Here is a 14,021-nt window from a genome sequence, read left to right as displayed (position 1 = left end):
TTTCATCTCATGGTCATGAGATTGAGCCCAATGTTGGACTCAGTGCAGAGTACAAAGCCTGCTTGGGATGCTCTCTCTCTCCTTCTCTCTCTGCCCTTACCCTGCTTGTGCATGTTTGCTCTCTGTCTCTCTAAGTAAATAAATAAATAAACTTAAAAAAAAGAAAATACATTCGTGATTTTAAAATGGAAATAAAATTAAAGCAAATATATCAATAAATAAAAAGCCATACAGAATACATACATACAGCCAAACAGAATTCTGTTTCAGGGTAACTCTGAGCCTGTATGTATGCACGATGAGTAAAGCTTACTGGCACAACTGAAAAAATGTGGACAGGAAGTTATCATTGGAATTGAATGGTGGCAGACATATTCAAGGAAAATTGCTGGGATTTGGTCTTTTTGTGAATCTGGGAATGATGAATGTATGGAGATGGGAGCTAGTGGGCAATAGAACAATATTGGAATGGTGGTAATCAGAGAAAATAATATCGTGTTAGAAGCCTTGAACAAGGATAACTAATGGTTGTATTCAGCAGAGATGTCAGTTGCTTACATATGTTCCCTTTCTAGAAGGTCTGTTTGATGATCATGTAAAACTCAGGTCACATACATTCTTCGTATTAACCTTTTTTGTCCTGTTAAAAAAAAATACCCTAAAAAATAACTATGCCTCCATTCATTTAACCTTGTCCCTACTCTACCCTCTATATGTAAAATCATTTTTATTACTTTCTTATGTATTCTTATAGTGTTTTTTTATGGAAATACAAGTAAATATAAATATTCTTATTTTCCCCCTTTCTTACATAACAGCATATTCACTGTCCTATGCCTTGTTTTTTTAATTAACAATATACTCTGGAGACCTTTCCATATCAGTACACTGAGCTTCTCTTTCTTTTTGTTTGTTTTTGTTTATAGGTGCATAGGATTCCATTGTATGGATATACCAAAGTTTATTTTGTAACCAATACTCTTTAGATAAGACATTTGGGTTTCTAAACTTTTAGAAACAATGCTCAGTGAATAATCTTACACATAGATACATGTACAGATGTACCTGTAGAATATACTCCCAGATAGGGGATTGCTGAATCAAAGGATAAATGCATTTATAATATTGACAAAATTGACAAATTATCTTCTATACAAGTTTGTACCATTTTGCATTTCTACCAGCAGGATAAGAATGTCAGAACAGAGCTTTTCCGATTGGGTTCCTAATATTAACAAAATTACAGTCTCTGATATTTTGCATATTAGCAAAAGCAAAGAAAGGAAAATAAGTGAGATGTGCTAGAAGCAGAATGATATTCTAATGCTTCAAAAACGAGGTATCAAACTCTTTATCTAACCTCTGTGTTTATTTATTTATTTTAACAGCATAGTTGTTGCCCAAATCTTTTGGTACAGAATGTTTTTGTAGAAACACGTGACAGGAATTTTCCATTGGTGGCATTCTTCACCAACAGGTTTGAAACTTCTTTTATGTGATTTAATTTTGAAATTGTAAAAAATAACAAAAGGAAAATATAAAATAAAATATGTGCTTACAGCCCCTAATATCTGGTACCCTAGAATATTCATTTATCCCAAACTGTTCATAGTCAATAAAATTTTAAATAGCTGAAATTTCAGTTCTTATTTCCTTTGAGAATTAATGCCTGAAAGGGCTGACAATGGCAGGTCTTGTCCAACTCAATTCAGGGAATAAGTGATATAGAATATCTTTAACTAGTTCTTTAAGTCAGAACTACCCCCCAACTATCACACCACAGGCCTTGTACCACAGACCTCCTCATGTCACTAGGTTCCACTGTTTGTAAAACACTTCCTTTCTTGGGATATTGACAAGTTTCTTCTTACTTAGGATTTTAGTAGATTTGAAATAAAACGCGAATGATTAGGATGCCTTGATGGCTCAGTCAGTTAAGTGTCTGACTTCAGCTCAGGTCATGATCTCACGGCTTATGAGTTTGACCCCCTCATCAGGTTTTGCCCCCACAGTGTAGAGCCTGCTTGGGATTCTCTCCCTCTCTCTCTCTCTGCCCCTCCCTGATTCGCGCGCACCCTCACACACTCTCTCAATAAATAAATAAACTTTAAAAAAATCTTAAAAAAAACTCAAATGATTATTCTTAATAAGAGAGCATTCCTAACTGGTGGATGGTGGTTGAAGATTTTTAATAATGTTACTAAGAAATTGATATAATAAATTTGGTTCATTTGGTAGTTACTCAGAGTAATTTGTTTACTTTTTTCATTTCTACTTTCTAGGTATGTGAAAGCAAGAACAGAGCTAACATGGGATTATGGGTATGAAGCTGGGACTGTGCCTGAGAAAGAAATCCTCTGCCAGTGTGGGGTTAATAAATGTAGAAAGAAAATATTATAAATTTGTAGCTAATGCCTATTGAAGAAATTCGCTTATCACGCTGCAATTAGAGCCATGCAAGAAACTTTCCGTCATCAGTGGAATTAACTTAGGTTGTGATCCATCAAGAGAATTCCTCTCAGTTTACCCTTGTCAAGGAATTCATTTGTGTGGCTTAAAATGCTAGAAACAAAATAAGGACATTTTCATACACATAGGCTATCTCTTTATTCTTTCTGCTGTTCAACTTTACATGAGTGGGATGGAAGTGTATATTTTATATGAAATACCATTATACAGTTTGTAACTTATTTGTAAATTATATATTAAGAGAAACAAATGTCACAATAGAATTCAGTTGATCGTATTTACTTTTGTGATTATTATCTTTAAGTTTATGCCCCCAAAAGGCCAAATTTCACATCGTTACTTACAAAATTTGTTTAATTCTTGGCAAATAATTTATCATTATAAGCCATAAGGTGGGCAACAGAGCCTGAGGAATATGTAAGAACTAACTTTATACATATCACTTCCAATATTTTAACACTAGTTGGGAGAAGCTCTGTCTGGCTCCTTGCAACTCTGCCCCGTCAAACTATTTGAGTGCTAAGATGGAGAAGCTCTCCTATGGGGAAGGTTTTGGCAAACTTTGAGAGGAAACTTCTTTTCCATAGGTTCTCTTTACTTCTCCAGTACAAACACAGACAAGAAACAAAGGGAATAGAAACCTGGAGGAATTGGAATATTTTTGTTCTAAGTAGAGGAGAGCCATAAGAAAAACAAAACTTAGAAACTAGCAAAACTTAGAAAACTAGTGTCTTAATTAAGCCAGAAGGGAGTGTGCTGGGCAAGAATTCACTTAAAAAAAAACCAACAGCAACAACAAAACAAGGCAGTTCTACTCAATTGTAAAGTCTGGAACAGCTGCTTGAATTCTGTGTATGATGTGCAAATTGTTTTTGTTGAGAAAAAGGGAGTTACTCTGCTATGGGTTACCCAGCCCTTATCATGGAGCAGAAAGAGGACTGGGAATCTCCAAGAGTCAAAACTAATTTTACCCATAACAAAGATGTACATTTGACTGCCAGGAGCTTCTCCCTTGGAACCAGAACAGGAATACCAGCTCAAAAAGTAGTAATTAAAAGTAGTTCTGGCTTTTGAGAGGTTTTATGTCTTTTTTTCTTTTCTTTTGTACTTGATTCTGGGTTTAGTTTGGTTACTGTTCAAATAAAAACCTATTTGAAGTTTGGGGCACCTAGTGGATCAGTCCATTAAGCATCTGACTTCAACTTAGGTCATGATTTCATGCTTAGTAAGTTTGCATTGGCTCTGTGCTATGAGCCTGTCTCTGTCTCTCTGCCCCTTCCCAGTTTGCAGTGCTCTCGTGCGCGCGCGCTCTCTCTCTCTCTCTCTCTCTCTCTCTCTCTCTCTCTCTAAAATAAACATTAAAAAAAAAAAAAAACCCCGTTCAGGGCACCTGGGTGGCTCAGTCGGTTGAGTGTACGACTTCAGCTCAGGTCATGATCTCACAGCTTGAGTTCGAGCCCCACGTAGGTCTCTGTGCTGACAACTCAGAGCCTGGAGCCTGCTTCGGATTCTGTGTCTTCTTCTCTCTCTGCACCTCCCCCACTCTCTCTCTCTCTCTCAAAAGTAAATAAACATTAAAAAAAAAATTAAAAAAAAAACCTGTTCAAAGTTTGGACCCAATTTAATTTCTTAAAAATATTAAACTAGATGAAAATTTAACTTGAAATTGTTTTATGGAGTGAGAAACCTAGGAACTAGGAAGAGGAGCAAAAGTTAAAAGCCAACAAACAGCCTCCAGACAGATGAGGAAAGTTAAGTCCATTTATTCACAGTAAAGATGTTTTAGGTAGTACACTGAAAGTGAAGATACTTAATCAGTATGGGAAATACTTTTGTGCAGAAATCCTAACATCTTGATCTGCTTCACAGCTCTCATCTTCCATCAGTGTCCTAGAGATTGTCTTTGTCTATGTCAGATCTATTTCCAGTTAAATTCCATTATTTCCCTTTTCCTTGGTTTATTCCCACATATCGGTGAAGGACATATTCTTCCTAGTTGCTTTTGAAAAGGAAAATCAAGAGGTAAATATTTTGAGACCGTGCATGTTTGATTATGTTATTTTTACCTGTATGCTTGATTGCTATTTTATCAGGGTATAGAATTCTTGAGTAGCCTCCATACACAATATTGAAGGCATCTGCTAGCTTCCAGTGCTGCTGCTGTGAAGTCTTAAAATGGTCTCCTTTCTGGCTTCCAGGATGACTACTGAAGTCAGATGTCATTCTGTTCCTTATTTTTTATATATATGACCAGTTTTAATCTCTCTTGAAATTGATAGAATTGTCTTTGTCCCAGTGTCCCTTTCTGGTGAAGTCCATTTTCATCTTTCATCCTGGGTGCTTGGTGGGATCTTTCAATCTGAAAACTTTGTCCTTCAGTTCAGGGAAATCATCTTGAACCATTTCTTTAATGATTCCTAATCTGTTCTTTATTTCTAGAATTCTTGTTATTCAGATGTTAGACCTCCAGGATTGACTCTCTTCTAATTTTCTTTTCTCTCTCTTTTTAAGAGTTTCATTTTTTTTTTAATTTATTTAAGTAATCTCTACACCCAGTGTGTGACTCAAACTTGCGACCAAGAGTCACATGCTCTTCCAACTGAGCCAGCCAGGCTCCCCAAAATATATTTTCAGCTGTCTTCTTGCTGTAACTTTCTGAGAGATTTCCTCAGTCTGAATCTTCCAATATAGATGTATTGTGCTTTATTTTTCTGGTCTCTTTTTTTTTTTTTTTTTAATGTTTCATTTATTTTTGAGACAGAGAGCAAGCACATGAGTAGGGAGGGGTAGAGAGGGAGAGGGAGACATAGAATCTGAAACAGGCTGCAGGCTCCAAGCTTTTAGCACAGAGGCAGACACAGGGCTCGAACTCACAAACCGTGAGATCATGACCTGAGCCGAAGTCAGATGCTTAACAGACTGAGCCACCCAGGCTCCCCTTCTGGTCTCATATTTTTAATTTCTAGAGCTCTCTTCTCTGAATTTTTCTTTAGTAGCATCCTATTTTTGGTTCATGGTTGCAGTATCAAATCTTCTTGAAAGTGTCATGTATATAGGTTTAAGTGTGTGCACACACATTCATATCTGTATTCTTCCTGCATATTTTGTGACCTCAAAGGTTTATTTGTTTTCACTGTATATTTCCTTTGGTCTTTGTCTTTCATGTTATAGACTTTCCTCAGTTGGTGATCTTGGCAGTCTACTCATACTTAAGAGTGGAACACTAAAAAGGCTAAGATTATAAACTGGGGGAAAGGGCTCTTCAAGTGCCACACCATGAGGTAGCTGAGCTACCGAGTCTCTAATGGTCTGTTATAGACTGTTTTTGGCCTGTCAAGGTATACTTGTCTCTCCTCCTGATTTAAGGACAAAAACTTGGCTGCCAGAGTCTGCTCTTATCTCCCCTTTGAGCCCCATTCTTCTGTAACCCATTTCTGTACTTGTCATGACTGTCCCAAGTTATCTTTTTAAATATTGTTTTTCTGCTGTCCCCAATTTTGCCTTTCTTCTCTTTAAAACCTCAAAATGCAAGACCTGCAGAAGTTTTCCTTTAATTCCTCAGCAAACCACCGACTATGACATGTTTCTTTTCCAGAATTTTTTTTTATCTGTAATTTATATGCATTTGTGTTCTCTACATGTATATTTGTCACATGCACTGAAAACCTCGTCTTGTATGGTGCTGTGTACCCCATGGGTGCTAAATAAAGACTTGCGACTTGAAACTGGAATTAGTCTGTTAATTCCGCCTACGTTTATGACATAACTATTTAGGCCAGACTTGGTGTTACACAATTTTTAAAGAAACAGAAGAGCAGTCACTTCTCCAGCTGATCTCGGGTTTTGGTCATCTTTCCTCCCAATCTGAAGAGGAAAAGTCAGGGCAGGGTGGGGAACGCCTGCAAGTTTAAAAACAAAACAAAGCAAGTTCAGATTCAGACCAGATCTGGATAAGATGCGAGCTCCAATTTGAATGAGAACTACGTCTGCAAACTCTACGCGTCTCTTGCTCAGAACTTCCCCCTATGCAGGGGAAATGGATCATCACAGCTTTTACGAAAACGAAACTCTGCAACTGCCTGTGAACTTCCGGAAGTGCAGGCAAGGAGCACAGCCGTTGGACAGCCACGGAGGGTGCAGCCATGGAGCAAGCGTTGTCTTCCTCGGCCAAGGACGCGCCGGACCAGCTCCCCCACCCCACTGGTGAGTAATGTGCGCGCGCGAACACGCGGGGATGGAGTTGTGGATGGGGGGGGTGATGCAGTGTCCCACAATCACAGGGCGGGGCCCAGGGTCTGCTCACTGTTGCGGCCGCTTGGGGGCCCCCCGGATCCACATCCTAGCCCCTCAGGCAGCGCTGGCAAACTTGCCGAACTTGCCGGGCTTGTCTACGTTCACCTCCAACAGACCTTCGGTCAGTTCCACAGGGACTCTGAGCCCAGACCTCAGCCCCGGAGCTTCACTTAGGAGAGTTGTGTCCCGCTTTCTTCTCCCACTAGTGATGGACAGCCCAATGCTACTGTCCTACTCTACTGGGAATGGAGGCATCAGAGGAAACCGACATAAATTCTGGTGGGCTTACTCTCCACGCAAAGCTCCACCCACCTGTAAAACAGTGTTGTCAGAGAAGTGGAGAAGTAGGCAGGAGTGGACCCCTTCCTGAAGAGAAGTGGCTAGCTGGGTCTCAGGAAGCGGTTGGGAAGGTTCTTGCAGAGAATGTGACTCTTTGGAACCATCTCCTCCTTTTCATTCAGTAGTTCAGATCCTCAGCAACCCTCTCTGTGAATAAGGCAATAGTCTGAGTCTGCGCCTTCCCTTCACTTAAACAGATGTAGAGCTCCTACCACCTGCCAGGCTCAGGGCTAGATTTGGGGAATACAGAGATGAGTTAAACTGACCCCAGCTTAGAGAATTGAATAGGCAACTTGAAGATGACCTGGTAAGTAAGCACCACAGAGGCCCAAATGAGGGGTTCCTAACTCAACTTGGTGTTCAGGGAAAGCTTTATGGAGGTGAGGACGCCCTTAGTTTTAAATGGCAAGAGGCAACCAGAGGTAGAAAGTTTGAAAGGGTGTTCCATACAAAGGTGATGACAGGAAGAGGCACCAGCCTCAAAACGTCACATGGCAACCCTAAACCAAGTGGTTGAATATTTTCATTCAGCTAGTGTTACCTATGGAATGTTACTAGAGATGAGATTCCATCCTGACATTTTCCCCAAACTCCAGACTTGTATAACCAACTTCCTCAATGCTTAGAATGATTTCAAACTGAATATCCCAAAGAGAATTTTTGTTTCCCTTCATATATCCACGTATTCCAAACCTGTTCAACCACCAGCATTCCATTTATCCAGTTTCTCAGGCCAAAACTGTTAGCACTGCCCTCAATGCCTCTCTTTCTTCCTCACCTCCCATGTAATGCATTAGACCAGTCAGTTCTGTTTTCAGAATAGATCTTGAGCCTGACCGCTTCACACCTTCGCTACCATCCAAGCCCAATCCACCATCATCTCCTGCCTGGACTATTAATCTGGCCCCTGCTCCAACTTCTCATACAGACAAGACTGCACAACAGCCAAAATGATCTTTAAGAAAAAAAAGTGAATGTGATTCTCCTACACAGAGCCCTTCAACAGTCTCTCATTACCTTCCAAACAATCTCTTACCGTGGCCTACAGTGTAACCCATGTCCTGATCTGATCCCATACCTGCTCATCTTGATGACTTTGCTACCCCTTACTGCCTTGTGGGTCCTCCAAGCCCCCAGATCTGTCCCTGCCTCAGGGTCTTTCTGTTTGCATCACATTTCTCACTTCCCCACCATATTCAAATCTCAAGTGTGTCCCTCCATAGCTTTGCCTTCCCATGCTATTTAAAAGAACACCCCACCTCCCTCATGACTCTCTACTTCCTTTCCCTGCTCTGTTTTTTTCATAACACTTATCACTAGCAGGAAAAAAAATACTTGTCTGTCTCTACTACTAGAATAAAGTTCCATGAGAGTTGAAACTCTCATCTCATTGTCTGTTTTATTTGTAGTGCCTAATAGGTTCTTATTAAGAATTTGTTGAAGGAATGAGTGGGCTTGTATGTACCACTGAGCTTGGCTTCTATTCTGTTGCTGATGGGGAATGTCTTTCTCAGGAGGGAAACCAGCCCAGTTTGAACTTCTTCTGTTCTGAATTCTGTATATCTGAGAGTTGGGCAGATAGGTCTTCTGGGACTGTCAGCTGTGCGTAGGGAAATGGAGTCACATAATACAAATGTGCCTGCTGAGGGTCATCCCTGTGTATGATTGTGAGATAGATATCTTAAAGAAGTCCACTGAACATCCTACACCTTGGCTGTCTGCCACCCCTTTCCCACAACATGCCCATTCTTATTCCAGTTTATACTTTTTTTCTTTTTCTTTTTCTTTTTTTTTTTTTTTTTGAGAAAGAGAGAGGGCACAAGCAAGCAAGGGGCAGAGAGTGAGGGAGAAAGAGAATCCCATGAGGGGCAGAGGGAGAGAGAGAGAGAATCCCACACCAGCTCTGCACTGTCAGTGTGGGGCCTGAAGCGGGGCTCAAGCTAACCTGATGTGGGGCTCAAACTCACAAACCATGAGATCGTGACCTAAGCCAAAGTTGGATGCTTAACTGACTGAGCCCCCCAGGCATCCCCCTGTTTATACACTCTAAAGCTGTCCCCAGTAATGCTTTCTGGCTCTCCCAAATACATTTATGTTTCCAAGTCCATTACCAAGCCTCTAGGTAATGTCCACTCCTCTTCTGTTTTGGTTTTTATCCATTACAGGTGTGCAGTCATGGGACTCAGTGATAAAGTTGACTTCTCCCACATATCTTATGTATAATGGAAGAACTTAAAAAGCTGCAATAATAGATAAGTTGATCAAAGAAGAAAAGAGGAATAAGTTTCCAAGCCAGCACCATACATCGGTTGCCAGTCCAGAACATAAATCATAACAAAAGGGCATTGTAAATGGAATTGTAAGATTAGGAACTCTCATTCCATCATCCACTCATTTAGTGGTGAAACGTGTTTCTTGGCTATCCAGTCTGGCTACCCCAGATTCTGTCCTCTGGCTGGATTTCCCTTGTCCAATGGGCTTTAAGACCATATCTGGGAAAAGGAACATTTGGAAGACACCCCTGACATCCCTGCAGAGGCTGTGGCATTAGTAATCCCTTTCCAGATGGAGATGGGCCTAGAGACAGAGATTCATTCTGTTGGTTTGAGTTAGTCAGAGTTCATATGTTCCTGGCTTGTCATTTTTCTGCAGCTTCATTCTGTAGAACCTTTCTTGACTACCAGTTTAATTTGGGGGGAATTGTTGTCAGATCAGTCTCTGTGAGTCCTTAGGCCTGCTAGACACAATAGAAGGACCATGGGGAGCCCTGCCGATCCTCATTGTTCTTAGTGTCAGCTGCTGATGGAGACCAATGGACTTTTCCCTAAAATGCCCCTGCTCCCATAATACACCTATCCCTCACTGTCTGAACCTATACAGTTCCTGAATTCAGAAGGTGAGGACTATCAGTTATCCAAATGTATTTATTTGGTCCATGAGTTTTGGATAATGCATAGCAAGCATTCAGATAGTGAGAGATGCCTGTCTACGTAAGAGCCTCTAGTGTGATTTCCCCTCAACTCCAGAGTTACATGCATCCTCCAGTCTGGAAGAATGAACAAGTTAGAAAAGCCAAGATCTTATAAGAAACTATGAGGAGGACATGTTTTACCAAGAAAAGGCCATTAGGGGGAGCCTGTGTGTCCCACTTTGGGGGTTGTAGTGGCAAAACTCTAGGTCAGAAGGCAATGGTGTAGCTACCACCACCATATTCCCAGGTGCCAAAATCCTAGAAGCCTGCAGACTTGGGAATGCAACTCAGATGGACAGTCCCCAGAGGAAACACAGGGGGCCATGCTTAGGTATCCAAAGCCTGACAGCTCAGCCCTGCACAGTGCACCTGTCCAAAAGTCCAGCTTTGCACAAGGAAAGGGTAATGCTGTGTGAAAATGCCTAGCTCTTATACAACAAGGAGCATTGCATGCCTATCAAATGTTATCATACTATTTTATTAGGGATTTTTATTCCAGATTTTGTCACTAATAATTTGATGCTTTTTTTTTTTTAGCCTGTGCTTTATGAATATAATATCCAGTTTGTGTGTTCTTTTAAAAAGAATATAGTATTTAACAAAGTATATTTGGGGCCTGAGGTGAATAAAATATTGGGGGTTTTTTTTCCTCATTTTCCATCTAGGATGGTATGTTATGTTGTCAAATATTAAAATGTATTCTAGGGGCGCCTGGGTGGCGCAGTCGGTTGAGCGTCCGACTTCAGCCAGGTCACGATCTCGCGCTCTGTGAGTTCGAGCCCCGCGTCGGGCTCTGGGCTGATGGCTCGGAGCCTGGAGCCTGTTTCCGATTCTGTGTCTCCCTCTCTCTCTGCCCCTCCCCCGTTCATGCTCTGTCTCTCTCTATCCCAAAAATAAATAAACGTTGAAAATGTATTCTAAAACATTGAAAATTATAAAGTGTGGTATTGGCAGAGAAAGTGACAGATCAATGGAACAAAATAGAAGTATGTGAACAAACCCAAACATATGTAATCATTAAATGTAGGAAAAGGAGATTTAAATCACTGGCTAACCACTGTGAAAATAAGTTAGCGCCCCATCTCATACTTTATAATACAATAAATTTCACATTAATATTTTAATATAAAAATAAAATTTTAGAAGAAAATAGAGCTATGGAGGTGTTTTCTAAGTCATATCTCCTTTTTATCAAATAAAATGTTTAAACATTCTGTATGTCCATTTTATAAACAAAAAAGACCACACATACGACTAACAAGAATGCATAACAGGCTCATAAATCAATAAGAAAATAGTGAATAACCCAACAGAAAATGGCCTGAGGACATCAGTGCCAGAGAAGAAATGCACATATTGCCTTATGATATGTTAAATTCATAATTATAGATTATATTCTTCTCTCTATGCTTTGTATCCTTTCTTTAGACATAGTCATCTACTCTTTTGTCCTAGTTGTATCTTTATAGTATGGTTTTCGATGGGATGGCCAGATACCCTTGTATTTTCTTTTCAAGGTTTCCTTCACCATCCATGCCCTTTTATTCTTCCAAATAAACTTTTTTTTCCCCCAAGTTCTTTAACCTTCTTGGAATTTAAGTTGAAATGACATTAAACCTACAATTTGAGAAAGAATTGACAGGATTATAATGTCCCGTCTTCCTACTCTGGAGCACAGTATTTCTCTCCATGTATTGAGATCAAGCTTAAAACTTTTTCCCCCCATAATGTGAATTATTTTAGGCCAAGAAAAGCATACACATTGTCTCTCCATTTGGCAACTTTGTAATACCCTTCCCCCCCCCCCCATGTTGTGTTTTTGTTTTTGTATTGAAATTCAGTTGATTAAAACAACGCTTTCATCATGTCATTCCCCTGCTTAAAAATCCTTCCTGGCAGTCTTCTACATCTGTTTCTTAAATTCTTTTCCAGCTTCCTCTGCACAGACTCCCTCCCCCTTCAGGATCCTGGTTTTCTGGCCCCTGGTCAAACCTCTTGACCTTTTCCCACATTGCTACATAGTCTCCAGTGTCCCTCCCACTGCCTCCCCCCTTTCTGTCTGTCTCCAGGTTGTACCAGCTCAAGGCCCATGTCCTTGACAACACCCCATCCCACAGGGGAGCACTGTACTCCCCTGGATCCATAGCATGTATTGTATTTTCCACTCAGCAATCATATTCCTTTGTGGCATTTATCCTGTTATTTTATTTTCCTTATTAGCATTTGATCTTATTTTGTTAGCTTCTTTCAGGCAACAGTTCTGTCTCCTGTTTCTTTGTGTCCTCTGCTGTGCAGTTCTCCACAGTAGCCACTCACTACACATGGCTATGAGCACTTAAAATGTGGCTTATTTAGTTAAGACACACTCAGCACAAAGTATACCAAGCTTCAAAACTCAGTACTAAAGAATGAATTAATTATGTCAATTAAAGGTTGAAAGGATAATATTTTGCATACGTTTGAATAGAGCCTGTTATTAATTAACCCATTATTTAATGGGTAAAATTAATTTCACCCATTTCTTGATGCTTTTTTTTACAATGCTCCTAGAAATTTTTTAACTGTAGGTCACATTTGCGGCTCACATTATGTTTCTGTTAGCACCCATTTAGAGTGCCCAGCAAAATGACTCTCCTATCAAAGGTGCCCCCAAATTGGTGGTGGTTTGAAATGAATGAAAAGAAACAGCTAGCCTGTTTCATTTCATTTGAGGTTTTTCTCTCAGTCTCAACCCCTTTTTCTTGATTGGTGGGGAGCAGAGGGACTACATATTTTTATCCTCAGTAGTTAGGACCCAAATCCAGGAAACAGAAATTAAAGAAGAAACTCATCTGAGGGGCACCTGGGTGGCTCAGTCAGTTAAGCTTCTGACTCTTGAGTTCAGCTCAGGTTGTCTTCTCATGGTTCATGGGATTGAGCCCTGCGTTGGGCTCCACATTGACAGCATTAGAACCTGCTTGGGATTCTATCTCTCTCTCTGTCTGCCCTTTCCCCACTCACTTTCTGTGTTCATTCGCTCTCTCTCTTTCTCTCTCTCTCTCAAAATAAATAAATAAACATGGGTGGGGGGGGGAAGATTGTGAGATAAATGCTGCTCCAAAGCACAGTCTTCTAAGGGCACCTGGGTGGCTTAGTCAGTTGAGCATCTGACTAGATTTTGGCTCAGGTCATGATCTCATAGTTGCGAGATAGAGCTCTGCATTGGGTGTGGAGCCTGCTTGAGATTCTCTCTCATTCTGCCTCCCGCTTGCACTCTATCAATCTAAAATAAAAATAAATAGGTAAATAACCTTTTTTAAAAAAAAAAGTGCTGTCCTATGATTTTGTGAAATGCAAGATCTAATTTCAGAGATTTTGTTTTGTTTTGAATAACAAAAACAACTTTTAGGAACAACTTATAGGAACCCCTTAAGTGGTTAACCTCATCTAAATTTATTTTGTTTTTAATTTTTTTAACATTTATTTATTATTGAGAGACAGAGACAGAGCATGAGCAGGGGAGGGGCAGAGGGAGAAGACACAGAATCTGAAGCAAGCTCCAGGCTCTGAGCTGTCAGCACAGAGCCTGACACGGGGCTCGAACTCACAAACCACAAGATCATGACCTGAGCTGAAGTTGGAGGCTTAACCGACTGAACCACCCAGGCGCCTCAACCTCATCTAAATTTAAAACTGTCATCATTAAATGGTAAAGTAAGTCCTTGTTTCAAAACTAAAAGTTGAAGATTAAAAACACAAATGTGTTCTAATACAGAAAACCAAATCAAAAAGAGGATGAGCATTGGAAAGGGCAAAAAAAAAAATTGTTAAATGGATGCTTGTGGCCAAATGAATAGCAAACAAATGGGAAGGTTACCTCTCACTGACATGCCGGTGGGGTTTTGAGAACAGATGGCTTCTTTCTCTCTCTCTGTTTATTCTTCCCTTTTCTTCCTAGCTCTCCTTCTCT

General features: G+C 40.3%; 1 protein-coding gene and 1 pseudogene across 4 annotated transcripts in view; both read left to right on the top strand.

The window, feature by feature from the left end:
* SETDB2 (SET domain bifurcated histone lysine methyltransferase 2) overlaps nucleotides 1–14,021 on the top strand; it is a 90,794-nt gene that overhangs the window by 53,717 nt on the left and 23,056 nt on the right. For 2 of the 4 annotated variants that reach the window (XM_047865139.1, XM_047865130.1), the window contains 2 exons: nucleotides 1,389–1,477; nucleotides 2,283–3,766. The exons of 1 other annotated variant lie outside the window; for it this stretch is intronic. In XM_047865139.1, the coding sequence (XP_047721095.1) occupies nucleotides 1,389–1,477; nucleotides 2,283–2,400 (207 nt within the window). In that variant the 3' untranslated portion in view covers nucleotides 2,401–3,766. Of the gene's footprint in view, nucleotides 1–1,388; nucleotides 1,478–2,282; nucleotides 3,767–6,295; nucleotides 6,673–14,021 lie in introns of those variants that run through there. One more of the 4 variants, XM_047865148.1, reaches the window with a different exon arrangement.
* LOC125169692 (small nuclear ribonucleoprotein G-like) lies at nucleotides 299–1,381 on the top strand (annotated as a pseudogene).

This window comes from Prionailurus viverrinus, chromosome A1 (genome assembly GCF_022837055.1).
Source record: "Prionailurus viverrinus isolate Anna chromosome A1, UM_Priviv_1.0, whole genome shotgun sequence".
NCBI classification, from domain to species: Eukaryota; Metazoa; Chordata; class Mammalia; order Carnivora; family Felidae; genus Prionailurus; species Prionailurus viverrinus.
This window is presented reverse-complemented; position numbering and strand designations above follow the sequence as displayed.